Here is a 27,882-nt window from a genome sequence, read left to right on the forward strand (position 1 = left end):
TATGTTGAAAAATATTTTGATAATCTATTTATTGTTTGTTTTATGAAAAATATTTTTTTCCTCTAAATAATGTACCTATTTTTTTTTCTCTAAATAATATACCATTTTTTCTCTAAATAGAATACCTATTATTTGTTTTATGAAAAATAATTTTTTTTAAATGAACCTATTTTCTCTCTCCAAATAATGTACCTATTTTTTTCTCTATTAATGTACCTAGTAAAACAATGTACGTATTTTTTTAAATGGACCTATTTTTCCTCTCCAAATAATGTACCTATACACATTTATAGGTATATTGTAAAATAATTTATCTATGGGTAAATAATGTACCTATATTTTCTATAAATTATTGTGTACCTATACACATTTATAGGTATATTGTAAAATAATTTACCTATGGTTAAATAATGTACCTATATTTTCTATAAATTATTGTGTACCTATTTTTAATTTATGAAAAATGTACGGAAATTTCAATTACAAAGTAACTGACTTAGGGGGGGTGTATTCAATTAAGATTTTAAAAGAGTTTGTAAAAGTTTGGGTGTATTCAAATAATATACCTATATTTTATTTAAATAATATATTTATATTTTTATACGTATATATTTATATTTATATTTTTCATAGGTACATTATTGGATATGTAATCTACAGAATTTTTTTTTTGGTTTGCAATTTTAGGGGGCGATATGTGAGAGGGAATGACAACCAAAAGAAATGGGGTGATTGATATGCTATCAATGGGGAGTATTAATTACAATTATGGCAGTTAATGAAATGCTTGAAATAAATTATAAATAAAATATGAAGGCTAGTGGCAACGATGTAAAAACATAAGAATACTACGACCTCTTATATCATACTAGTCATTTAAATTTGAAATTGGGTTTTTCACATATAAATACCTAATCGAATGCATTATACTTGGTCAAATTAAGGGATGAAATTATGACGTGTGGCAATATGCATCATTCCATGACATGTGAGATGCATGACAAAAATGTGATATTTTTAGGTGAGAAAGATTCCTCAAAGTTTAGTCCTCTGTGTTCTTTTTTAGGTGAGAAAGATTCCTCTAACATGAATTTGGAATTGTACATCCCCCATTGAGAAGTTGAGATCAAAGTCTTGTGTTTGTATACGTAAGCTTGAGTTCACCAAACCCAGTTTTGTCTGCTATGTCTCGTGCATCTGGTTTCCATGAACTCAAAGATTCCTTCCAAACCCAAACACAACCTCTACCTCACAAAACCCTAATAAAATTCAAACATTAAAATATGTCACATTCACTACAAGAAAAATAGCTTTTGACAACATGCCATTAACAACGCGCGTCTTTTTTACGTTGTTGAAGTATACTTTTGACAACATTCCTTTAATGCGTGTTGTCAAAATGAAATTTAGAGAAAATTTCACAACGCAAACATGCGTGTTGTGATATCTTTAAGTTCTACAATGTGCAAAGCATGTTGTCAAATTGTTTCATTTTTTTAAAAGGAAATATACCCAAAATTTATGCGGGAGAACTCCCTCTCTCTCAAAATGTTAAAACATTTGAAAGTTTTCTAAAACCCCTCTTTTCTGAATAACATTTCACGGCCCCTCTTTCTTTTGCCCATCACTCTCACACTGCTAAACCTAGGGAAAAATCCAATATCTCTACCTCTTTTGCTCCGTCCCAGCCATCTCTCTCTCTCTCTCTCTCTCCCCCCCTCCCCCCCCCCCCCCCCCCCCCCCCCCCCTCTTCTCCATCGCAAATCTGGTTGCTGAGCTTGTGTGTTCTCCTCCATGACAGAGCTTCTAGGTATTGGTTTTAAGATTTTTCATTCGAGTGTAATTTGGGGCTGAATATGGGTGATATTAGGCATTGTTATTATTTATATTTTTTCAATTTAATCTTTTGTGGGCGATTGGGGCATTATTTGTAGGTATTCAATTAATTTTTTATTTATAAATTTCTGCTTTTAATTGAAGACATGTTTAGTTAGTTCAATTATATGTGGATGAACTCTAGGTTTCTTTTTGCTGTTAAGAAATCTTGTCTGCCATTGCAGTCGATGAACACACTTGACACCCATACGACCCTTTTGGCTTCTCTATGCTATTGCAGTCGGTAATCCAAATATTTTTAATCATGTTTCTTTTTATGGATTAACTGAAGATTGCCTCCAATTTAATCATGTTTCTTTTCTGGTATTGCCTCAAAGTATCATTTAGATATTGGGTGACAAGAGGATTGGTTTACTTGTTTTCTCGCTATGGATGAAGAATGGGATGGCTGCAATTGGACAGGTTGGTTTACTTTGATTTTAGAATTTTCATATTACTTATGTGTATGTGTTTGATTCTCTCATGCACTGGTGCTTTCATTGATTTTATACTCAAGTTTCTGTTTAGCTATTGGTTTAAGATGCATTTGTTCGGTTACATAATTAAGCATCAACTATGATGAGGTATAATTCACTGAGCCTCTCTGATATCCCGGATCTATTATGCCTTGACAATTATGCATTCTTTGCCTTCTTTCTTTTTCTTTTTCTTTTTTTTGGTATAATTAATATATATATGGGGGCGGATCCGTGGCACCATATTTTTGACACAAGTTTTGACACAATTTTTGGGCCATTAGATTACTCCACTTTTAATGGTTGAGATTAAATCTGACATGACAAATAGTTTTAATGTTTTAAATAAACAATCATTAATTTTATTTTCTCTCTCATAAAAATAATAATAATAATAATTCTCTCTACTCCCTTTTTTTAGGAAACGTAATCTCTTTTCTTTGTAGTATCCTTTTTTATTTGGTACTCTAATCTCTCTTCTTTCTCACGCATACCTCTCTCTCTCTTTCCTGGGACTAGAAAAAATCTCCATCTTTTTCCTCTCTCTCTCTCTCTCTCTCTCTCTCTCTCTCTCTCTCTCTCTCCAGTAACTGCAAACCAACCGTATGAATTCCCTACTCCATTTTTATTTTTCTTAAAACAAATATGTTTTGTTTTGTTATTTATGATTATATTGATAGTTTAGTTATCTGTTATGCGTTAGTAGTCCGTTACACCCAAGGCCTTCCATGTTCAACATCCATCTCTCTAGCTAGATGATTTAGAAGATATGCTGACTGAAGCTATGCTTTCTCTCAACACTATGACAGAGGATGGCAACATCGAGGAGGTAAGCTTTTCAACTCTTGATGATATCTTAATAGATTATATGAGAGACTTAATATGCTATGCTTCTGGTAGGAAACTCAAAATTTATTGCTTGCTCCATATATTGTGTTACTCTTCCTTGTCGACTGGCCTTGCCTCAACCCAATTCACACTACCATATTATCTTTAATCTGTTTTCTATCTGCCTATATTGATCTCTCAAGTTCTCAGCTCTTTGATTGAATCGGATACTTGAATTTGAGATGTCAAAATAGGAAGATAAGAATTATTTTTTAAAATCAGTATGATAGTCTACTCCATTATATTTAATATAGCTTTGATCAATGAAGTATTTCACTGAATATATTCTCTGATCAATAAGTACGGTTTGAATGAAAACAAAGGTTAAAGTTTTTAACTTGTCCCTTGTATGATTATTTTTTTTCTTCCCAGCTCTGGAGTTTCAGTAGATATCAATGTTTCATACTTGAATTCTGCTTACCCTGGTGAGGAGGTTGACGTTGAGGCCAAGGATTTATGAGTTGGGAAGGCTGTTGGTGTTGCCAGTGTTGAGTTAAGGAAGAAGAAGACATGCAAAATTATAGCTTAGGGCTGTCATACCAAGTATCTTGCTCTCACTAACAAACTTTGAACAGCTTGGAAGTTGAAATTTTCCTCAGACTTGTATGGAATATTGAGAAGCCTTTTTTACTTAGACTTGTATAGAATATTGAGAAGCCTTTTGGTGTTGTCAGTGTTGAATTTAGGAAGAAGAAAACAGGGGAAACATTGTTGTCAACTGGCACTTCTCTCTACACTCAATAAAGTGTGAACTTTGAACCAACAATTCAGTGTTCCCATTTACAAATTTTGCTCATGCTTATAGTTCGAAGAGTTTCACATGCAAACAATGCTCAATAGCATCTCTCCTCAGACTGATACCAATTTGAAAAAGTTGCCAAAAACCACAAGATTCAATTGCTTAACTTATAGATCGTAACATGATACAACTGATTCATGAAATCACGACTGTCAAAAAAACCACAAGACTCAATAGCATCTCTTCTCATTTGACAGTTGCATATCACCATGACTGCCACATTGAGACTTTGTGCCTTCTTCAAATACAGGTGCATAACCCTGATTTTACATGATATTAGATTTGTTTGGCTTTTAGTTGCTTGTAGTCTCTACATCATTTAACGAGACCTTAGATGTTGACAGAACATAATATGAGATTTGCATAGCACTAATAAAGCAAGATTGATTATGAAATAAGAGATATAAAAGATGCTTACAAGCTCTTCATTTAATTTATCCAGAGCATCATACTTGATTTTTGAACTCAACCTCTGCAAGAACAAAATGTCACATTAGCAATAGAATTCTCAATCACCAGCAACCAGAAATAGATATTTAAGCATATCATTGAGCATACACAATAAGCTAGCCTCAGAAACAATACTGAAAAATATCAAAATTTACAAGCATACTAGTTGAGAGCCAATAGAAGCTGAAGGAAACTATAAGTCCAATAATTGCAAGCATAAAATATCTCAGCTTTGACTAGTTGAGTTTAAAAATGAAACAGAAACTAATTCAAGTCCCTTGCAAATATAAAGTTAGCATGAAAATCATAAAAAACCAATCCGAAACAACAGCATAAATAACAAAATGAAAGTACCCATAATTGAAATCACATCAAAATCATAAAACTTTAACTCATAGGAAGCTAACTCTGCGGGAAACTATGAGCAGAACCCAGTTTCAGTTGCTTCACAGCTCTGAAGTCTGAACAGAACCCAGATTATAAAACCTGAAATCTTCACTGTTCAAATGCAGATCTCAATAAAAAGGAATGATTCTCAGCTCTGTAATGAGAGACAAGGCCAGCTTACGTTGATAACTGTTCAAAATGCAGATCTCAATAAAAATGAAAATGGAATAAAAATAGAGTAGAGAATTCATACGGTTGGTTTGCGGTTACTGGAGAGAGAGACACAGAGAGACACAGAGAGAGGGAAAAAAGATGGAGATTTTTTCTGGTCCCAAGAAAGAGAGAGAGAGAGAGAGAGAGAGGTATGCGTGAGAAAGAAGAGAGATTAGAGTACCAAATAAAAAAGGATACTACCAAGAAAAGAGATTACGTTTCCTAAAAAAAGGGAGGAGAGAGAATAATTTTATTTTATTTTAATGAGAGAGAAAATAAAATTAATGATTGTTTATTTAAAACATTAAAACTATTTGTCATGTCAGATTTAATCTCAACCATTAAAAGTGGAGTAATCTAATGGCCTAAAAATTATGTCAAAACTTGTGTTAATGGGCAGGGATTGATTGTTAAGATTTTGACTCTTTATTTCCTATTTTATTTTCCATTGCTATGCTTTAATGGATAAAATATTGGGGATTCTAAAAATTCAATGTTTGATGCCAGTAGTCCAGGTGTGTGAAAGTTTCTTATTACAGTTGTACATGAGACATATATATATATTGTAAAAGCAATGAATGTAGTTCAAGTCTAACCAATATATATGGAACTTTATCTTCTCTAGGGAGAAGAAATCTGTGCAGGTGGGATAGATCTGATAGAACATTGCCCTGGATAAAACTATAGGTGGTCAATCAATATTAGAAAATGTGCATTCCACGTTGAATTGATGCCTATATATCTCTATGGCTCCATTAACTTCCTGTTTTTTTTTTTTTTCGTGTTCTTTTCAGAGGGGTCTTTTCCTGGACTTGTTGGCTGCCATGGTTTATTATTATTGTAGGTTTTTTGAGACAAGCCAGCTGCTATATGGTTTGATGGTTCTTTTAGTCTAGCATGGCATTAAATAACGTACTGCATAGTTATAAATCGCAGCTAACTTACTTTTTCTTTTGTGATTCTTTTGGATGTTAGTTGACAAGAGGATTAGTTAACTTGGTTTTTCCGAATAACCCATTAAATAGTAACTGCAATCTCACAAGCTAAGCATAATAATTTGAAAGTGAATAAGGTTTTTGAGAGTATTCTCTTTACTTTCATACTTAATAGAAGATGTTTCTTAATGTATGTGTGAAATTTCTTTGAAATCACAGTAACTTTGGTTCTTTAATCTTTTCAGGTACTTCAAGTTTCGTAGAAAGTGTTTGACAGTGTAATATTCCACAATTGGACGAAGACTTTGAAATGCAACTAATCAGGTTTTTAGACCATACAAGGATTTTGAAGTGTTATTAGACTATGCATATTACAATTTCCATGCAATTTCCATTTGGATAAATGTAACTTGACAATGAATCTATCGATATGTATGGAGATATTTTTTGAATGAAAACTCCTTATTAATGGGTTATCTTATGATTGGGAAGGAAGAGAACCTCATGAATTTTCGGTTTATGCACGAACTGTACTGTTATAAGGTGATTCTGAATTTTTTTTTTAAAAATATTAATATAACGACGTGCAAAGCTTGTTGTTAAAACGTAAACAACAACACACATATACACGTTGTCATTAAGGCCTACGACAACGCGTGTAACATGTTGTTGTCTGCTGCTACTACAACATGCGCGTGTTGCGAATAATGGCATTAGCAACGAGCATCCAAATGAACGACAACATGCAAAGCGTGTTGTCAAAAGCTCTGGACCTTTTAACAACATCGGCTTCAACAACATGCGCTACATGTTGTCAATATAGTTCAACAACGCACAATGCACATTGTTAAATGGCTTTTTTCTTGTAGTGATTTGAGACAACGTTATCCCATTACAGTTTGAAAATGATGGCTCTAGTTGCTTGTACATTTCGGCACAGCTGCTCTCTTTCTCATCTTGACAGTTTGTAAGATCTATGAATAATTATGAATTTGTTTTAGAATTAAGATAAAAATTTTGTTGTTGTTGTTGTTGTTTTGAAAGGAAAGGTGAGGAGAAAACAATGAGAATAGAACAAACTAAAATTAAAATCAGTTACATGTGTCATTCCTCCTCCTTGGTTCACATCTTTCATCTGATTTTTGGTAATAGACCTTAGTGATAGATAAATATATAATGATGAATCAGTACAGCACTATATAGTTGAAATTCATTATGGCTTGGACATTATTTCCTGCATTATAATGACCTACCAATTTTGTACGAGTGAAAGGTGACCAACAAAGCCTGGTCATATAGCCACTAACTTTGGGCAATGACTTGACTAATAGGATGTGCCAAATCAACGAATAATTTTTCCTTGGCCTGCAATGTCAATTTTCCAAGACTAAAAGCCACCACCAAAAAACAATGAACTAACCTAAGGCTCTAACGTTCTTTAAGTGATTATTGGAATAAAGCAGTTGAGTTAGTTTTGCTAGTTTTATTTCATTAAGACTTTGGATCTTGAATGACTATTTTCTCGACTCTAGGGAATGAATTTTTTGTTTTATACAAACGATATTGGGGAGCGGGGAATCGATCCCTAAAATCTCAAATGCAACAGTATCTATTCTTAACTACTTAAGCTACAAGTCCCTTCAACTTGACAATAAATATAACTAAATCAATATTCTAGATTATGTAAATGATGATGTATGCATGATTTACCTTGATTAGCTGATTTCCATAGTGCTGCTTCAAAGATCTCGACAATTGTATTAGTGATCAAACAATCTATATCCTAACTTAGAAAAGTGTGAATGAAAATAAAAAATTGTAATTGGTCTAGTGCCCTTGAAAGTCAAAGTGAGTCACATTGATTTTTGCGTCTTACTTTACCCCAGTCATTAAGTATGTAAAAAACACCCATTAAAAAGGATGACATGGTGTTATGAAATAATTGCAAGTGCATAATTCGCACAAGTAATATAGAAATAAGTAGATTATCGTTCCCCAAGAGACCGTGTTCTCCTATTAATTATCATGATATTTGTTATAAGACAATCACCAAACATCTCCTCTCTGTCTCCATTCGGATTATCAAATCAATTGAATATTGGCCAGATATTCAAAGCATTAAAAACAGTAACAAATACTCAAAATTGAATAGAAATTTTAAAAAAATTAATATAAACTATAACACATATCCCTTAAAAGCGTTGATGAGTCATACAAGGAACCCACTGTTTTGCTACATAAGCGCCATATGCATAAAAAAATATTAATTTACAATAAATAATAAACAATTTCCATCATCCTATCCTCGTTACCTACCTCCCTCTCGCCCTCTCAACGCCCAGCCACCCAACCCACCCCACCCCCCTTCCTTTCCTCCTCCTCTCCTCCTTTCCTCCTCTCCTCCTCTCCTCACCACTCTTAGCCTGATTCCTAATCCATTAATTTTACACACTACTACAAAAAGTGAAAAAGACGACCAGAAAAAGACGACGGCAGAACAAAAAATCGTCGTTGTGTTTAAAAAGATGACGGTAACAAAAAACCGTAGTGGATAAGTGCCTTAAACAACTAAAAAATGGAGGTACTGTTGAATATTTTTTAAAAACGACGCACACAAATAAAAAAGCATCGTCTTATTAAAAAAGTTTTCTTCAGAGTTAAAATTTGACCAAAAAACAACGACAGCAGGTATGAATCCACCGACGTAGAAAACAAAGACGACGGTTCACCAAAAAACCTGCCGTGTTAACTCCTAACTAAACATGACCAACCGTTCTTAGTCCGCGTCATATAATATAATGGAATCCACGTAGGTATACTACGACGGTGCCTTCTCTGTAAACCGCCGTCTTAATTTTTCTTTCTTTTTAAGATTTAATTATTTTTTAATTTTGGTAGCCTACGAAAATTAAAATGAGATCCCAAGAGGTATGATATCTTACCATTGAGATCTTTGGATCCTGATCATAATCGAAACACCAAAGTGAGAAAGACAATATTTTAAATACAAAAAATCCAAAAAGAAACCAGAACTGAACTGATCACGGCAAACTTTGAGAAAGACAATGTTTTGAAAGTTAATGAGATGTGCATTTTTGTGTCTTTAAGATACACCAAAACGCATACATCATTAACATCCAAATTATTGTCTTTAAGATGTGAGAGAGAGTGATGATGTATGTGTGTATGTGAGAGAGGAAGACGAGCCTCCAGAGAGGTCAGAAGAACTTGGAACCCTAAATGAAAACTGAAACTGAAAGAAAGCGTCAAATTTATACAATAAATCTTTAAAACCCACGCAGGTCCTTATACACATACCGCCATCTAATTGTACAAAACCACGTCGGTTATTCTTTAATGGAATCCACGTCGTATAATTTAATGGAAAAATCGTCGTATAATATGATGGAATTCACGTCGGTATATTACAAAAAAACGACGTGTTAAATCAATGTACCCTGACGTGAGAGATTAATTTATCGACTTATTATTTTGGAGTGTACTACGACGGTACTTACAACACTACTGTTGTATTTATTTACCACGTCCTAAGTTCAAATTACAGCCGTATTTTTTCTATTTATACGTCTGCCTTCTCTGTAAACCGCAGTCTTATTTTTATTGCTTTTTAAAATTAATTAATTTTTCTTTTATTTTGGTAATATCTTTCTTAATATCTATCAGAAAGAACTACTGCCAAAATACTTAAAACCATCACAAGGAACAACCAAGTATCTTAACACAAAACAAAATTTAATTCTCAATCCTCAACAACATTTTCATCTTAAAAGGCAAATCTCTACTAATCAGTATTTAAAAGGCAAATCTCTACTGAACATGATCAATACATCGTGGTTTCTTTTTTGCCTCAGCTTGTTCAACTGTTTCTTCCTCTCATATGCAAGCTGGGCCCTCTCCTTCCTCTTGTTCTCAAGCTCCTGCACAGCCACAGATCAATATTTAATAGGAGCAATATTTAAAAGGCAAATCTCTACTGATCAGACGAACGCTTGCCCAACAAACAGTACATGAATCAGATAATTTCCAAAAATAATAATTTCATATAATCAAAATCAACAAAGTGTGAAAAGCTCACTTGAGAGCATCAGGAATGACCATCCTCTTTATCTTATCATAAGGAGGTGGAACACCCTCGTATGCCTTCAAACGGGCAAGTGCGGCTGCACCATGCTTGGTCTTGTGAGGAATCATTCTACAAACCAAAGACAATTTATACAAAGAAATTCCCCATGCTTGGTCTTGTGAGTGAAATAAAGCAGAAAACGCAACTAAAAACATTTGCTTTCAGAAAGATAATTTTTTAGAAGTTGATGAGACAGAAATTACGACAGTCGTGGCTCCAAAACAGGGCTCGGGTTTTGTGTGAAATCGAGCCCTAACTCGATGGTTTTGATCTGCAAGAGGTAGTAGGCTTTGAAGAGGGAAGAGAGACAGAAATTTTGTTGGTGGTGGCATTGAATTTGGTGGCCGGCTGTTTTTGTCACAAGAAGGAGAGGAATCGAGGGAGGAGAGAGAAAAGGGGATGCCGCATGAGAGAGAGAGAGAGAGAGAGAGAGAGAGAGAGAGAGAAGGTTTTTAAAAAAAATAAGACTTTGAATTATTTACGGTTGTGCCATTAGACTTCTGTTGATCGTAACTTCTTTGTTACAACTTCGATTTGAGCCCACTACGTGTCTACGAACTCATATCGATGCGATCTATGTCATGGTGTCATTTAAGTTTCCAAATTCCTACCATATTAAAAAGTTACCAAAATAATCCTATTCCTGAGGGCAAAATTGTAATTTCAAGATTAATTAAATTATATAATTTAAACAAATAATTAAAACTGGGTCGGGATGTTACAAGTAGTGTGTAGAGAATGGAAGATGAAACATAGTTGGGCAAAAAAAAATTCACCTAAACCAATAACTTTGGATAGATAAGAAATACACCTGAATTGTTGCCACCCCAACTAGCAGAGCACGAGCCCACTAAGATTTGCAATTCACAATTTTTTTTCTCTTCGGATTTATGTATCCAATCTAAGAAATGAAGAAAGAGTGGAAAACCCTGGGGACTCATATATTTTTGGTTTTGGGAGAATGAAGGGAAAATGTGGTGACCAAGAGGAAGAGGAGTTGAATATAGGGAAAAATATTTAGATAAATTTCGAGCAAAATGAAGACCCGCGAACTATAGCGTGCTTGTTTTCCTGAGGATATTTTAGAAAGTGTGGGATATAAAAGGGTCTTAATTGACATTCTTTGTAAAATGCCAGGGAAAAGTGATATGTTGACGTTCTTTATAAAATGTCAAGGAAAAGTGATAAAGAGTTGACATTCTTGATAAAGTATCAAGGAAAGTGATATATAGTTGACATTCTTGATCAAGTGTCAAGGAAAGTGATATATAGTTGACGTTTTTTGTAAAACGGAAAGTAAACTTGATAAGTAGTTAAAGTTTCGTAAAATAGTTTATGGTTTTGCAAAAAGCGTCAACTATTAAGTGTCAACTAAGGCCTATTTTCTTGTAGTCATTTCAAGACTCTATATTTAGCATCAGTGCATTTATACACATTTAGAAAAGGCATGACAATAGTCAATATCGCAATTTTCTCTGAATTTCAAAAAGTGTGTTCTTGATAAGTTGAGAAAGCGAGTGTAGTCTTGAGTTGTAAATATCAATTAAGATATTTGTTACTTGCAAGGTACTTGTAGATCAAGTGGTAAAAAGCATTTAGCCCCACACCTAAGGTCTTAGGTTTGATTCTCTATTCCTCCAATATCGCTTGTATTAAAAAAAAATATATATATATATATATATATATAGAAAAAGATATATGTTATACAAAGAGGGGCAAAAATTCTAAGGACTCCTAACCTTTGGCTAATTTTGGCCAAGTTTTGAAAAGTAGGGATTAATATGTGATTGATCCCAAACTCCCGGGGTTCAAACTGTAATTAACTTACCAATTATATTATACCTTTGGGTTCAACATGTGCACTCGTTTTCCTATTTAAGGATGTGAGAATAAGCTTGTCATCACAATCAATATCTCAGAAGTGGATCGGGAGTAGTCGTCTGGGACATGATGGCTTGTGAAAAGAGAAAGATACTCATAATCGGAGCCACAGGTTACCTTGGCAAATACATGTTGAAGGCAAGCGTCTCTTTGGGACATCCAAGCTATGCCTATGTGCGACCAATCAAACCCAAAACCGATTCTTCCAAGCTTCTTCTGCACGAAGAATTTGAAGCCATGGGAGCCACCATCTTCCAAGTAAATTAAAATTCCTTCATTTCTTAGCCAAACTGCAGTCAACTTTTGTTCATATTTAATGTATGACTATACATATATATGTACGTATTTATGCTGCAAATTCCTCATGGTTTCATGATGTAACAGGGTGAACTGGATGATCATGAAAAGCTAGTCAAAGGATTCGAGCAAGTTGACGTTGTAATATCCACGGTGGCTGTCCCGCAACATCTTGAACAGCTGAAACTAATCAAAGCCATTAAAGATGCTGGAAATATAAAGGTCAATCTTCCCTTCGTGGTTTTTACCAAGAGCTTCACGAACACCCTTATGGGGTCCACTCCTGCATTGTATTTCAATTATCGGAATTGTCTATTTTTTTTCAGGTTTTCTCTCAATTATCATCTCCTGCAAAAAATCACTGAAATTCGAAATCATTTAACCACTTAATTAAATGGTTGTCATTTTGGCCTCTTTTTTTAACGCCATGTTCTTCGATTTATTGATCACAACAACTACCACCTTGTCTAATGTTTCGCAAGCACAATCTTTGAATGATGACTTGAAACATAGATGATTTGATAATTCAAGTAGAATTTGGAGTAGGTCCCACGAGGTATCCCTAAATAGTGTGGACCTTTCTACAGCTATATATGTATACATACATGTCTATCTAACCGATGTAATTGTAAAATCAGAGATTTATTCCGTCAGAATTTGGAAATGAAGTTGACAGAATAAGTGGGCTGCCGCCTTTCGAGGCTATACTTGATAACAAAAGGAAGATCAGAAGGGCGATCGAAGCAGCGGGAATTCCATATACTTTTGTGTCTGCAAACTCATTTGGTGCATATTTTGTTGATTATTTGCTCCATCCACGTGAAAAAACAAACCACCAAGTCACTGTTTATGGCACTGGTGAAGCCAAAGGTGAGTTGAGTTTGCTCATAATTTTTTTTTTTTAAATATTTCAGACAGCAGACATATTCGTTTCGATTCTCGTGTAGTAAAAATTAAATAAATAAATGCTGGTGTCTAGCCGTATAGTTATTCAGAGTGAGATGGAACATAACTGAATATATTTACTAATTATGTTTGAATGTCTAGCCGTGTTGAACTATGAGGAAGATGTTGCTACCTACACAATAAAAGCAGCAACAGATCCAAGGGTGGCCAACCGTGTCATAGTTTATAGGCCACAAGGAAACATTGTGTCCCAGTTGGATTTGATTTCTTATTGGGAGAAGAAGACAGGATGCACTCTTACAAGGAGCTATGTCCCAGAAGAAGAAATAATCAAGCTCTCTAAGAGTAAGCAATTAATCTTTTTTTTGTTTTGTTTGTGTTGAGAAGTTATATCGAACAATTCTCTCTCATTGTCTCTTTGGACATGGAAATGGAAGCAAGCAATATGATAATGTGGTAGTGATAATTTTTTTGTGTGCCCTTCTTTCTTGCAGCCCTCCCTTCTCCGGACAACATAAGGGTGTCAATTCTGCACAACATATTCATTAAAGGGGATCAAATGAGTTTTGAACTAACAGAAAATGACCTAGAGGCCTCCGAGTTATATCCGGATTACAAGTACACTTCCATTGATAGCTTCCTCGACATTTGCTTGGTGGATCCTCCCAAGCCAAAATTAGCAGCATTTGAATGACTGATTTCTTTTTGGATAAAATGGAAAACTACTATCCCTTATTACTGTTTTATGCTTTCTTGTTTGTATTTGCGAATGTGTGTTGGCCACTATCTCAGTGCTTTTCTACTCTAAGCTTTGGTGTTTCGTCCAAAAAATAAATAAAAACTCTAAGCTTTGGTGGGTTGATTGATGGGTTATATATATGTTATTTCATGATTTTAAAGTGCTATAGGGTCATTAGATGATGTTGCTTCAGAATTCATATCCACAATGCAAATCACAATATAAACTAATCTTGCATTTTGCCAACTCAATTAACTAATTCATTGCCAAACCATTAATAGAAAGACACATCATAAAAGCTTTTTTAAACGATGACAATTAAGATGATACATGGTCAATGTATTTTTTTTTTTAATTTAAAAAACTACAAATGGGAGGGAGTTTCATACATAAACAATATTAAGGTGTCATTGAGGTTTGAACCTAAGACTATTGATATGCAAGTTAAGGCCCTGTTTCAGTGGGATAGATGGTAGACCCCATTGGGTATGGTGAAGTCTCTAATCAAAGTAAATATTTATAATTTATTTAAAACTCAAGAAATCCAAAAAGTGGTTTAATTACCTTCCTTAAGGAATTGTTTTTTCTCCATAAAAACAATTAAATAATAAAATCTGCTAATTAAAGTAATATGCCAAATTCTTTTTAACATAGAAATGTGTGGTGAAAATAATGAACAATTGTAACCTAAATCTGAGTACCCAAATAAATAAAATATACCAAATAAATTTATATAAATACCTAATCGAATACATTATACTTGGTCAAATTCATGGATGAAATTATGACATGTGGCATTATGCATCCATCCATGACATGTGAGATGCATGACAAAAATGTGATATTTGGGCCTACCAAGTTTAGTCCTCTGTGTTCTTTTTTAGGTGAGAGAGATTCCTCTAACATGAATTTGGAAGTCTTGTGTGGTGTTTGTATACGTAAGCCTGAGTTCAACAAACCCAGTTTTGTCTCCTATGTCTCGTTCATCTCGTTTCCATGAACTCAAAGATTCCTTCCAAACCCAAACCCAACCTCTATCTCACAAAACCCTAATAAAATTCTTTGAGACAACGTTATCCAATTACAGTTTGAAAATGATGGCTCTAGCTGCTCTCTTTCTCATCTTGACAGTTTGTAAGAATAATTATGAATTTGTTTTAGAATTAAGATAAAGATTTTGTTGTTGTTGTTGTTGCTTTTTGAGAGGAAAGGTGAGGAGAAAGCAATGAGAATAGAACAAACCAAAATTAAAATCCGTTACGCATGTGTCATTCCTCCTCCTTGGTTCACATCTTTCATCTGATTTTTGGTAATAGACCTTAGTGATAGATAAATATATAATGATGAATCAGTACAGCACTAAATAGTTGAAATTCATTATGGCTTGCACATTATTTCCTGCATTATAATGACCTACCAATTTTGTACGAGTGAAAGGTGACCACCAAAGCCTGGTCATATAGCCACTAACTTTGGGTGCGAAGACATGACTAATAAGATGTGTCAAATCAACGAATAATTTTTCCTTGGCCTGCAATGTCAATTTTCCAAGACTAAAAGCCACCACCAAAAAACAATGAACTAACCTAAGGCTCTAACGTTCTTTAAGTGATTATTGGAATAGAGCAGTTGAGTTAGTTTTGCTAGTTTTATTTCATTAAGACTTTGGATCTTGAATGACTATTTTCTCGACTCTAGGGAATGAATATTTTGTTTTATACAAGCGATATTGGGGAGCGGGGAATCGAATCTAAAATCTCAAATGCAACGGTATCTATTCTTAACCACTTAAGCTACAAGTCCCTTCAACTTGGCAATAAATATGACTAAATAATGATGTATGCAAGATTTACCTTGATTAGCTGATTTCCATAGTGCTGCTTCAAATCTATATCCTAACTCATAAAAGAGTGAATGAAAATAAAAATCATAATTGGTCTAGTGCCCTTGAAAGTCAAAGTGAGTCACGTTGCCACATTGACTTTCGCATCTTACTTTACCCCAGTCATTAAGTTTGTTAAAAACACCCATTAAAAAGGATGACATGGTGTTATAAAATAATTGCAAGTGCATAATTCGCACAAGTAATGAAATGTTTGTCAACTTCAACATGCTTGGTTCTATCATGTTGCACTGGATTATGTGCAATGTCTATTGCGGCTTTGTTGTCACAATTCAGTTGCATGGCATGTTTGGGTTTGAACCCCAATTCCCCCAACAAATTCCTTATCCAGAGTAGCTCACATACTCCATGTGCCATACCTCGATATTCTGCTTCAACACTTGATCTCGACACTACTTTCTGTTTTTTACTTTGCCAAGATACTAGATTGCCTCCCACAAAGGTAAGCTATCCATATGTAGATTGCCTGTCAGTAACAGAGCCTGCCCAGTCTGCATCAGTGTGACCCTCAACATCTAGAAGACCATGTCATGAGAACATCAATCATCTTCCAGGAGCTGACTTCAAGTATCTCAGAATTCGGTTTACCGCATCCATGTGGGCTTCACTTGGTGCATGCATAAACTGACTCACCACACTTACAGCACATGCTATATCAGGTCTAGTGTGTCCTAGATAGATTAACTTACAAACAAGGCGTTGATATCTTTCTTTGTTGGTGGGTACCTGATCAGGATATTCACCAAGCTGATGATTCAACTCCATTGGCGTATCTGCTGGTTTGCTGGCTAACATTCCAGTGTTAGTTAAAATGTCAAGGATATATTTCCGTTCTAATAGAAATATTCCTTGTTATGAACAAACCACTTCGATGCCTAATAAATACTTCAGAGCACCAAGATCATTCATTTCAAACTCATTTGCCAAGTGGTGCTGCAATGTTGCCTTTTCCCCTAGGTCATTCCCCGTAACTACCATGTCATCAACATGTACAATAAGAGCAATGACTTTACCTTTCTTATGTTTTAAGAAAAGAGTATGATCTGAGTTACTTTGCTTGTATCTGAAATTCTTCATTGATTTGCTAAACTTTCCAAACGATGCTCTGGGTGATTGCTTCAATCCATAAAGAGACTTTCTCAGTTTACACATCATGTTGCCCGTATTGGGCCCCATCTTGCATCCTGGAGGGGAATCATATAAACTTCTTCTTCTAGGTCGCTATGCAGGAAGACATTTTTGACATCAAACTGGTGTAATGGCAAGTCTAGGTTTGCTTCCAAAGAAAGAAGTACCCGAATTGTGTTAATCTTGACTACATGGGCAACGGTCTCCCCATAGTCAATCCCATAAGTCTGAGTGTAACCTTTCGCCACTAGTCTGTCTTTGTATCGTTCAATGGTGCCATCTGCCTTGAACTTTACTGTATATATCCATCTACAACCCACTGTTCTCTTCCCTTTAGGAAGGATAGTCATCTCCCAAGTGGAATTCTTCTAGAGGGCCTCCATTTCATCATTCATCGCTTGAGACCACTTGGGATCTTTCAGTGCTTCCTGCACATTACTTGGATTAGATACAGTGGATAATTGACATACAAATGATGCACATGATGGAGACAGCCTATGTAAGAACACATTAGCAATAGGGTATTTAACTTTTGTTTTAGGGTCAAGGTCATACTGTTGTCTAGGAATCCCTCTAGTTGTACGAGGGGGTAACTGATAACCTGTGTTTCCTGTATAACTTGACTCAGGTAAAATATTTGAGTTGGAGTTTGAATGTTCAGTTACCTGTGGGGAATCTTCAAGACCTGATTGGATGAGTGGTGATGGTACTTTAGTAGGAGTTGTAGGGGGAAATTATCTAAACCATTATCTGGAGTTTCCAGCGACTCTTGATCTTGTTGCACCACTGTAGCTGGTTGCTCGGACACTGACTACTCTAAAAGATTTTGTTGAATTTGGATGATTTGAGTCTCTTCTGCAAAGATAGAGCTCTCCCCCTACAGAGGATGCTCAAAGACTCTTTCTGAGTAATAGAACTCACTCTTGTGGAAAGTCACATCTGCAGTAATGTGCATGGTATGAGTGGGAGGATGGAAACACTTATAGCCCTTCTGAGTGTCAGCATAACCCACAAAGACACAATGCAGTGCACAGGGATCAAGCTTGCCACGCTGATGTGGATACACCTGAACATAAGCTACACAACCAAAGAGACGTGGTTCGAGATTTGGTGTGGATGGCATGGTGAGGAGAGTGGTCAATTTTTGAAATGGAGTTTGATACTGAAGAGTGCTGGATGGTGTTCTATTGATGAGGTAAGCAGCAGAACAAAGAGCCTCCCCCCAAAAAATGATGAGGCATACAAGCCTCAAATAAATAGGCACGAACAACTTCCAAGAGATGACGATTCTTACGCTCTGCGACACCATTCTGTTGTGCATCCCAAACTTGCTTTGCTGTGTCATAACGAATAAACTGTTTAATTTGATTCGGTTGCATAGCATCGAACAACCAACTCTTGACTTCGCAATCTGATTCACGCCATTTATTAAATTTGGGATCTGTGGCTGTAGGCTGGGCAATATCACCGGTCAAGTGGCCATGTTTTTCTCGCCCAGCTATCTTCATCTCTATGATTTGATGCCATGGAGAATAATTATTCTCATCCAGTTTGATTCCTGCGGAGAAGTTGGAGGTGTCACTCTGCAAAGTGACGATTTGTGCCTCCAATGATTGATTGTTGGAGCCTTCCAACACCAAGGATTGATTGGTGTTTACTGACCCATCATCGTTGGCCATGATATTGGCTGACAAGTAATGAGAAAAAAGGGCAAAAATAAATCTGTCGTTGGGGGAAACGTTACTCTGGGTAACTGATGAGAAAAGAACAAAAAGAAATATCAGGTTAAGGAAAAACAAGTGAACGGCGGACAAAGACAATAAGACAAACTGTTTTGCAATAAGAAATATTGGGTTGAAGGGAAAAACAAAAGAAAGGGAACGGTTTGAATGGGTTTGTGAGTGGAAAGTAATTTGCAATATTGCAAAACGTGATTTGACTAGAGGAAAGGTTTGAATGGGTTTGTGAGATGGAATCTGCTTTTGGTGCTGGTGCTGCGTATCTAGATGGAATATTGCAAAAAGGTGATTTGAGATGGAATATGGGCTGGTGCTGGGTTTGTATGGCAGCTACTACTGAGGAAGCGATTGCTAGGGTTAGGGCAAGAAACAGTCAAGATCGACTGTTCTGATATCATATCAAATTTGGTGAGAATTCTCTTTCATTCATATATTGGTGTATTGTTGCATTCCTAAAAGGACACAAATTAATGTGCAAACAACCAATTAAAAATACCCGCAAGTGCACGAATCTATCGAAGTATAGATTATGTAAGTACGGGGTCGATCCCACGAAGAACTTGTCGGCTTCCTATAAGTTCTAATTTGAGTACGTAAAGAACACTTATTTAACACACCACAAATGCACAAATGAAAAAGGGAAACTAGAAATGAGTAAAGAAGTGTAAAAGAAATGAAACAACACAAGAAAACTAAAGAAAAACACAAACAGCACTTTCTATCACCCTTTTATCACCTATTTATCACATGTGAACAGTGCGGTGAACAGTGAAAATGAACAGTGACGACCGGTCTTGAACAGTGATGACCGGTCGTTTTGGGGCAGATTCATGTGCGACCGGTCTCCTGAACAGTAACGACCGGTCGTTTTTGGGCAGATTCGTTTCTCTGTTTTTCCAGTTTCGACCTCTGTCCAGTGTTTTGCCTATAACTTTCCAACCGTTTATCCAAATTTCAAGTTCTTTATACGGTTGGATTCAGCACAGAAAATGGAAGAACACAACGCGGACCAAAAGTCAAAAAAAATTACAGAAACAAATAAAATTCAGTAAACAAGACACACAATGTATCAAACACACAACTCACACACACATTGGGGGGGGGGGGGGGTTTGGTTTGGTTCAAGTGACCTATTTCTATTGCATGAAAGTAAATGGACTTTGAATTTAAATGAGAATGGCAGAGATGAGTTATCAAAATGTGAAAGTACCAAGTAACAAACACTAGGGTTTCGGAATCCACCCTAAACAATTCTACCCATGTTCATGGATACTCAAGTGATGAACTCTAAACGTGTTAATGAAGATGTTCGCAATCAAGACCATGGGTCGTGGCTCAAGACGAATTGATTCTCTCTAATATACGTAAAGTGCATGGTCGTGGCTCAAGACGCATTGATTCTCCCTAAATACTTGTGCCCTCCTCATAACCGAACCTAGGTATGGTTCGTACTTCGATTCAATTACAAGGAAAACCCATTAAGTTCAAAGAGAATATGAACATCACAAGAATCCTAATAGCATGGTGTTTACATTAGGTATTCAAGAAACCAATTCACATGAATGATTCTTACTTCATCCATTTATTGCTTAGGATAACATGAAGATACACATAATCCCAACAACCTCAAGAAGTATGCTTTCAAAGGTAATCAATCAAGGAAAACACACATCAAGGATAGATTAATTTGGTGAATTGGAATTCATCAATTGTTGTCAAGAAACCAATTCACATGATGCTCACTTAAACAAGTTCAATCATTTGTTGCTAATTAGAAATTATGTTCTTGGTTATCTTACACAACTTCTCAACTTTAGCTACATGCATACAACCTAAGGTGATTAAGCAAAGGAAGCAAACACATATCATAAGATTCAATTAGTGAATGGGGTTCATCAACAACATCTAGAAATTCATACACTCAAAGCATCAAAACAATAAGGTATTCATGTTTAGGGCTTCAACCTAAGCCCTAGCTATGGAGTTTAGTTCCTCATACTTATTTCAAATACAAACTCAAAACAAAACTAGAAAGAAGTTACAGATTTTGTGAACATGGGAGCTCAAGGTCTTCAATGGTGGAAATCTCTTCCACTTCTTGCTTTGTTGCCCTTGTCTTCCTCCTTGAGCTCCCTAGCTCCAAGCTTCATCTCCAGCTCCAAAATCTCTGCAAATTGTGGAATCCTTCAATGAATTTTTTCTCCATGTTCAAAAACTCTCCCACTTCAGATTGCACTCCCTTTGCTCCTTTTCAGCTTTTCCAAAATATCTTTTAATATAAAATAATTACTTTTGTTAAAGCCTTAAGCCTTAAGCCTTGTCCCCTTTGTCATGATGAAGCCTTGACTTCACAAAGATGCCAAATGCTTCAGAAAATATCTCTTTTACAAAGGTAATTCCTTGTTACCAAGAGTTATGGTAACAAGAAATTAAGATGACACAAAGGAGGTGAAAGCTGGCCAAAATCGGAATTCCAGAGCTGCTGTAACATATAGGATCAGTTGGATAGGCTAAACTTGTCCAATGGAGCTCAAATTTGGATATGTTGTAGTTAACATCCATTGGAACAAGTTTCATGAAGATCTTCACCTCATCCGAGCATTGGAGCATGCTGATCCAAGGCCAAGAAGTTGACCTACGAAAATGAACAAAATCAGAATTTATAACCAATAATGCACTTTTAGCTCATTTTCATTCTAACCAAGGTAAAATCTAAGAAAACACAAAAAGGAAGTAAAAAGCTATAAAATGTCAAGAACTAACTCAAAATAATAGGTGAATAACATGAAAAATCATGTGTAAAAATGAACCGAACATGTATAACAATAGAAAGGTTATATATACGGAGCCTAGGAAACTATTCTAGGAATGTAATTATGAGCCTATAATCTTGCATAATCAAATAGTTGACCTAGACTAATTAGGAATGTACAGCTCGCTGACACAACTGGTGTGGCACATGGCATGTTTAAAGTATTGTGGTGATGCAGCACTTATGATTCGGGGTGGCAATTTCGGACACGACCCGATACACGACTCGAAACCCGCACGAGAAATTAGCGGGTTCAACCCGCACGATAAAAAAACAGGTCAATTTCGGGTCAACCCGTTCTGACCCGTTTAATAAACGGGTGGGTTTCGGGTCAACCCGCTAACCCGCTATAATACCTATCTAACCCGTTTATTAAATGGGTCGTGTCACGGGTCGTGTCAACCCGTGTACAACCCGCTAACCCGCTAAAAAATGAAGAGAAATGGAGACTTCAACACACACACAAGGGGTTTCGAACCCCTAACACCCTCATTTCTCTCAAACGTCTTATCCACCATGCTACATACAACTTTGTGATTTTTTGGTATGCCTTTTGATATTTATAATGTTTCTTTTTCTTTTGTGTTTTCCTTTCTTTTCCCGTCTCTCTTCTCCTATTTTTTTTTTCTTTCTTCTTTCTCCTCTTTTTTTTTTCTCTCTTTTCCTTTCCTCTTCTCTCCTTTTTTTTTTCTTTCTTTTCCTTCTCTTTAGTTTTCTCTCATCTCTCTTTTTTCTTTCTTTCTTTCCTTCAATCTTCTCTCCTCTCTCTCTCTCTCTCTCTATTTTTTTTCTTTCTTTTCCTTATCTCTTCTCTCCTCTCTCTATCTTTTTTTTCTTTCTTTTCCTTATATTTTCTCTACTCTCTCTGTTTTTTTTAATTTAAATTTTTTCAGTTGTGAGTTTCGTAACATGCATGTTATTATTTATGAACCCGTTACTTATATTTGTTAGTAATTGTTCCTTATAATTTGAGTTAATTATGTATCTAGGGTTTAGGTTTTAATGTTTTAAAGAGAGAGAGGCAAAATGAAATAACTATTTTATATAAAAAAAAATATATAATTACTTGATTAAATTATCAACATTTAGAATTTTTTATTTTTTTAAATTTGCTATTACTTAGCGCCGTTAGCGGGTTAATAGGTTAACCCAAAACCCGCACGGGAAATATATGGGTCGACCCGAAACCCGCACGATTATTAAATGGGTCATAGCGGGTTGACCCGAAATTGACACGGGAAATAAATGGATCGACACGAACCCAACAAGAACACGACCCATTGCCAGCCCTACTTATGATTAAGGTGGTGATTAATGCGTGTTTCCTTGAACAATGTAATGCTATTAACACGAGGATATAACAAGTACTAAACGAATTCTATTAAAGTCAAAAACGAACTTATGAAAATATGATTTCATTCTATAAGGGAGCACGAGGATTAAATGGAGCAATATAACACAACAATTAAACGAATTATAGTGATTCCAATCTAGGTTTGAATCTCAAGTCTTCATGGCTAAGAGTTATTTTTTATCCCTGTAGTTTACCAGTTTTATCATTTTTGTCTTCGTAGTTTAAATTTTGTCAATTTTATCATTGTAATCTATCAATTTTGTCAATTTTATTCTTGTAGTTTTCAGTTCGAAGCAATTTAAGGATATGTTTCAATTTTCGTCAAAATTCCTTTCAATTTCATTAAGTTCTAACCACATGCCCTTCACTTAGAGGGGTACGTAGATGGGTGTTTTGATCTAGTCGAGCCAAATTTCTCCTATTCACCCAAATTTTAACCCATATATGCCAAAAATTTTGAAACCCTAAACCCCAAAATCTCGCCTAAAGTGAATGGGAAGAGTTCCAGCTTGTGTTTTATTTTTAGATGCCTCTAGTAAACTGAAATACCTCTCCACGTTGTCAAAACTTAATGAAATTTGGAGGAATTTGACAGAAATTAAATCGTTCCTTTTATTGCTCTGAATTAAAACTATAAGGATAAAATTGACAAAATTGAAACTATGGAGACCAAAGTGATAAAACCGCAATCTACAGGGACCAAAAGTAAACTTTCTTAATTCAAATCCAAATTATTACATAGCCAAACGGGCCATTATCTGGTCAGGAATTGTACATACTGGTCCCTAATGACGTAAGTTACTCTGTCTTGTGGTTTGAGAATGACGTGGCTTGGATGCGTATACTGGTCTCCAAAAATTAAAGTTACTCTGTCCTGTGGTTTACAGAATCACATGGCTCCATGCCATCCAAGCAATGTCATGCCATGCCATGCCATTCAAGTCATGCCATGCCATCATTTTCTTATATAAGGATGCTTAATCGGTTCCCAGATTTCAAAATAAGCTGCTCATCAGAAGAGCACTACTGAAGAAGAAGCCATGGGTTCAGACGAGAAGAGTAAGATACTGATAATTGGAGCCACAGGGTATCTTGGCAAATTCATGGTGAAGGCAAGCCTTTCTTTTGGCCATCCAACCTATGCCTACGTTCGGCCAATCAAACCCAGCAACGACTTTTCCAGGCTTGAGCTGCTCAAAGAATTTGAAGCCATGGGGCTCACCATCTTCCAAGTAATTGAATTAATGTTAATCTCTCAGTTTCTTAATTAATTGGCCGAACTCTACTAATTATATTCTGCTTTTTACTGCCATTTCAACAGGGTGAACTGGATGAGCATGAAAAGCTAGTCGCGGCTTTAAAACAAGTTGATGTTTTAATATCTACGCTGCCTATCCCTCAACTTCTTGAACAGTTCAAAATTATCAATGCCATCAAAGATGCCGGCAATATAAAGGTGAAAAGACGGTGAATATGAACCACTGATTCTTATCCAAATGTGTGGATCACATTCACACAGTCTCGCCTACTTGAGTATGTGCACTTAATCCTAACTAGTATATGTATTGTAATTGTAAAAAACAGAGATTTATCCCAGCAGAGTTTGGAAATGATCCAGCAAGAGAAAGTACACTGGCGCCTTTTGAGGCTATCCATGAGGATAGAAGGAAGATTAGAAGGGCTACAGAAGCAGCAGAAATTCCCCACACTTATGTGTGTGGAAACACATTTGGATCCTATTTTGTTAGTCATTTGCTTAATCCTCATGAGGAAAGGGACGAAGTCGTTGTTTATGGCACTGGTGAAGCCAAGGGTATAAGCTTGACAGTCATACTATATATATTATTTAATCTTTTTTTTTTTCTGATGCACAATGAAATAATGTTCTATTTTCTAGGTGGTTTTATTTACGTAAAAATAAATAAAAAGAAAGCAACCTCACCTCAACGATCAAATGGAAGTTTTGCCCCTCAAGGCACCTTTGACTGCACAAAATTTTATTTTCACTAAAATTATTATTCTTGAATAAAACTATCAATTAAAATGAATAAAACTGTCAATTAAAATGAATAATCAGAAGTATATATTTGTTTTGTTTTTTATGTACATGTCTAGTCGTGATGAATTACGAGCAAGACATAGCAGCCTACACAATAAAAGCAGCAACAGATCCAAGGGCAGCCAACAATACCATCACTTGTAGACCACAAGGAAACATTATATCTCAGTTGGATTTAATTTCTCTTTGGGAGAAGAAGACTGGACGCACTCTTAAAAGGGTTTATGTCTCCTCACAACAACTGATCGAATACTCAAAGAGTGAGAATTCTCATCTACAACTTATCAAACACCGTATTTAACTTACTAACCGGTTAGCGTTTGAGTGCTAATCTACTTAGTTATCTAAATACGGAAGGAAGAAATATTATGTATTTGTGGTAATGATGTTTTTTTTTTCTTTTGCTTTCTTTCTTCCTTGCAGCACTCCCTCACGCTGACAATGTACGTGCTTCCATTGTCCACGATATATTCGTCCTAGGTCAAGTTTATGAATTCACAGAAAACAACCTAGAGGCCTCCAAGTTATATCCGGATTACAAGTACACTTCCATTGATAGCTTCCTTGACATTTGCTTGGTTGATCCTCACAAGCCAAAATCAGCAGCATTGTGAGCTTTATGCTGTTTAAATGACAAATCATTATTGAGTATTGTTAGTCATGTAATTTCTTTTCTTTGAATAAAATATTTGATATTCTCCGGTATCGTAATATAATTTTATATTATATATAAAATAAAAGCTCCTAATAGTGATCATTTGTCCTTATATTTTGTGTAAATTGTGGTATTGAAGTGTTTTTGTGATCGTACAATACTACAATATCTGATTTTAGCCACCAATATTGTTCGTGCTCTTTAGCCCAAAAAGGCATAATTATTCGTGCTCTATGGTAATTGTCACAGTGTAACCACAATAAATTAGTTAGTTTCATTTATAGGAGTTTCCATTGCTCAAAAAGCACGATTTTTCTTTTTTCGTGCCCTAAAATTCAATACTTTTGGGCACGTATGTGGCATTATGTGGCTTTGTTCATCTGATTAGATTTTTGCACATGCACACAAATTATTCATTCGTGTAAAATATATTTATTTATAAACAAAAAAATTACAAAAAAAAAAAAGAAAAAAAGAAACACCTAAAACCACCTATTTTCTATCCCTCCACCACAGCGGCCTATATTCTCCCTCTCTCTGTTTCTCAACCACCACCACCTCCTCTCTCTTCCAACAACTCAAAGGCATCAACCTCTTGAAAGTAAGCCTTCTCCTCTTCAAATTTGTACTTTTCCAAAAATTTCCGAACATTAAAAACATCGTATCATTCAGTTTAAACTTTAGCAGAGTACATGTAATTGAGGCATTGCAATGCTAATAACAACGTGCAAAACAGAAAACACAATTTTGCTTTAAAAAATAACTCACTTTGGGAAGAGCAGCTTTCCCTTTTCTCTTTCCTTCTCTTTTAGGCTCCTTTTGTTGTGGATGATAATCAAAGCAAGCACCAAATAGAACATGTCACATCTGTCAGAGATAAAGACACAAATGCTTTGTGTCTCTCCAAATAATTCACTTACTTTTTCTGAACAACGGGTCATGGATGTGGGTACTTTTCCATGAGCCACAAAGGAACCACATCCATCTAACACGATACACCTTGATCACAGAGACTGAAACGAGCAACACGATGGGCAGCCCCATTCGCATGACGAGGGATATGCCTAACAGCAGATGACTCATGATTGGCAAGAAGACGACGTACCCTTTCCACCAAAGCACCCTCAGCAGCAAGACACTCCTCATCATTTTTAACCATATGAACCACCGACAGAGAATCAAACTCAATCACAAGAGGCAGAATGCATAGGGCATGAATTCTTGTGGCCAATTTAAAATCGTGCCCTACGTGCTTGAATTTATCACAAAAAAGGCACAAATATAACTTATTTGTGTCTAGGGACTGATCAGTGCCAACTCCAACTGCGAACTCTTAAACATGAGAAAGGTATGCATAATAGGGATGGCAATTCCTATTAATATATTGTGTCTGTTGTGTTATTGTATCGTATACTAGTTGACTTGTGTGTATCGTGAACGAAGTATTTAAACTATAATGCTTTATTTTGTAATTATAATTTTTAAATATTTTCATTCTTTAAATCTGTTTCTTTTTAAACGATTAAAGCTGTAAAAATGACATGCCATATCGATTAATTAGATTCCGAGCCTCTACATTTAGACACCGTACATTTACCCGAATTTCGTGACATTTAGACCATTGTAATAATTTAATGGTCCAAAATACGACTCTTCAATTTTTAACTTTTGACACCTATCTATTTAATTAATCTAACCCTAACACTGTTAACTCTAATTTAAAATAAACAAATTAAACTGAACAATAAAGAAAAAATTATAAACCTAACAGCCATCCCACCTACCCAACTCCGACTGCCACCTCGACCCCTCTCCACCGTTCACCGTTGGCAACTCTCTTTCTCTTCCATGAATAGAAAGACATCGCCAGTTAGCAAGAATACAAAGACATCAACCAAATGATTTGGATAGCAACTGGTCCTCTCACTGATATATGCATATGGACTAGGACATTCCAATTTTGTAGGTCAAGATTGAAGCCCCCGTCTAGTTGCTCAGTCATGCATCAATTTAGACAAATGCATAGTTACAAATTCCTCAAATCCAAGCACAAAAGGCAAAATATGGACGATTGTGCAAATGATGCTTCACTAAAATGAGAGAGAGAAGAGGTTAAAGAGGAGGGGAGGTTGGCTTGGCTATGAGGAGGGAAGGGATTGCCATGAGTGGGGGTGGGTCATGGGTGGCTGATGATAGGTTTGTGGTTTTTCCTCTATTGATTTTTATAATAAATAAAAGTTAA

The 27,882-nt window shown here is 35.6% G+C and overlaps 2 protein-coding genes and 2 long non-coding RNA genes across 6 annotated transcripts; 3 read left to right on the forward strand and 1 right to left on the reverse strand.

The window, feature by feature from the left end:
• The first annotated feature begins 1,750 nt into the window (after positions 1-1,750).
• LOC110755189 (uncharacterized) lies at positions 1,751-4,111 on the forward strand. Of its 3 annotated transcripts, none has more exons than XR_015835419.1 (5): positions 1,751-1,810; positions 2,061-2,119; positions 2,214-2,298; positions 3,058-3,180; positions 3,612-4,111. It is a non-coding gene; the product is annotated as an uncharacterized LOC110755189 (long non-coding RNA). The 3 variants fall into 3 exon arrangements; XR_015835420.1 differs by having other exon boundaries at positions 2,224-2,298; XR_015835417.1 differs by having other exon boundaries at positions 2,061-2,298.
• On the reverse strand, positions 4,111-4,656 carry LOC148294941 (uncharacterized). Its single transcript, XR_015835421.1, has 2 exons — positions 4,457-4,656; positions 4,111-4,348 (listed from the first exon to the last, which is right to left on the reverse strand). It is a non-coding gene; the product is annotated as an uncharacterized LOC148294941 (long non-coding RNA).
• A 7,402-nt stretch (positions 4,657-12,058) lies between these two features.
• LOC110755252 (isoeugenol synthase 1-like) lies at positions 12,059-14,111 on the forward strand. Its single transcript, XM_021956426.2, has 5 exons — positions 12,059-12,306; positions 12,433-12,567; positions 12,984-13,215; positions 13,393-13,596; positions 13,746-14,111. The coding sequence occupies exons 1-5, from the start codon at positions 12,115-12,117 to the stop codon at positions 13,943-13,945; spliced, it is 963 nt and encodes a 320-aa protein (XP_021812118.1). The 5' UTR covers positions 12,059-12,114; the 3' UTR covers positions 13,946-14,111.
• A 9,795-nt stretch (positions 14,112-23,906) lies between these two features.
• Positions 23,907-25,739, forward strand: LOC110755250 (isoeugenol synthase 1-like). The gene is made up of 5 exons (XM_021956425.2): positions 23,907-24,158; positions 24,248-24,382; positions 24,511-24,739; positions 25,042-25,245; positions 25,409-25,739. Exons 1-5 carry the CDS (start codon positions 23,967-23,969, stop codon positions 25,597-25,599), a joined length of 951 nt encoding a protein of 316 aa, XP_021812117.2. The 5' UTR covers positions 23,907-23,966; the 3' UTR covers positions 25,600-25,739.
• Positions 25,740-27,882: the final 2,143 nt, after the last annotated feature.

Source organism: Prunus avium, chromosome 4 (assembly GCF_965620075.1).
Source record: "Prunus avium chromosome 4, drPruAviu1.hap1.1, whole genome shotgun sequence".
Lineage (NCBI taxonomy): Eukaryota > Viridiplantae > Streptophyta > Magnoliopsida > Rosales > Rosaceae > Prunus > Prunus avium.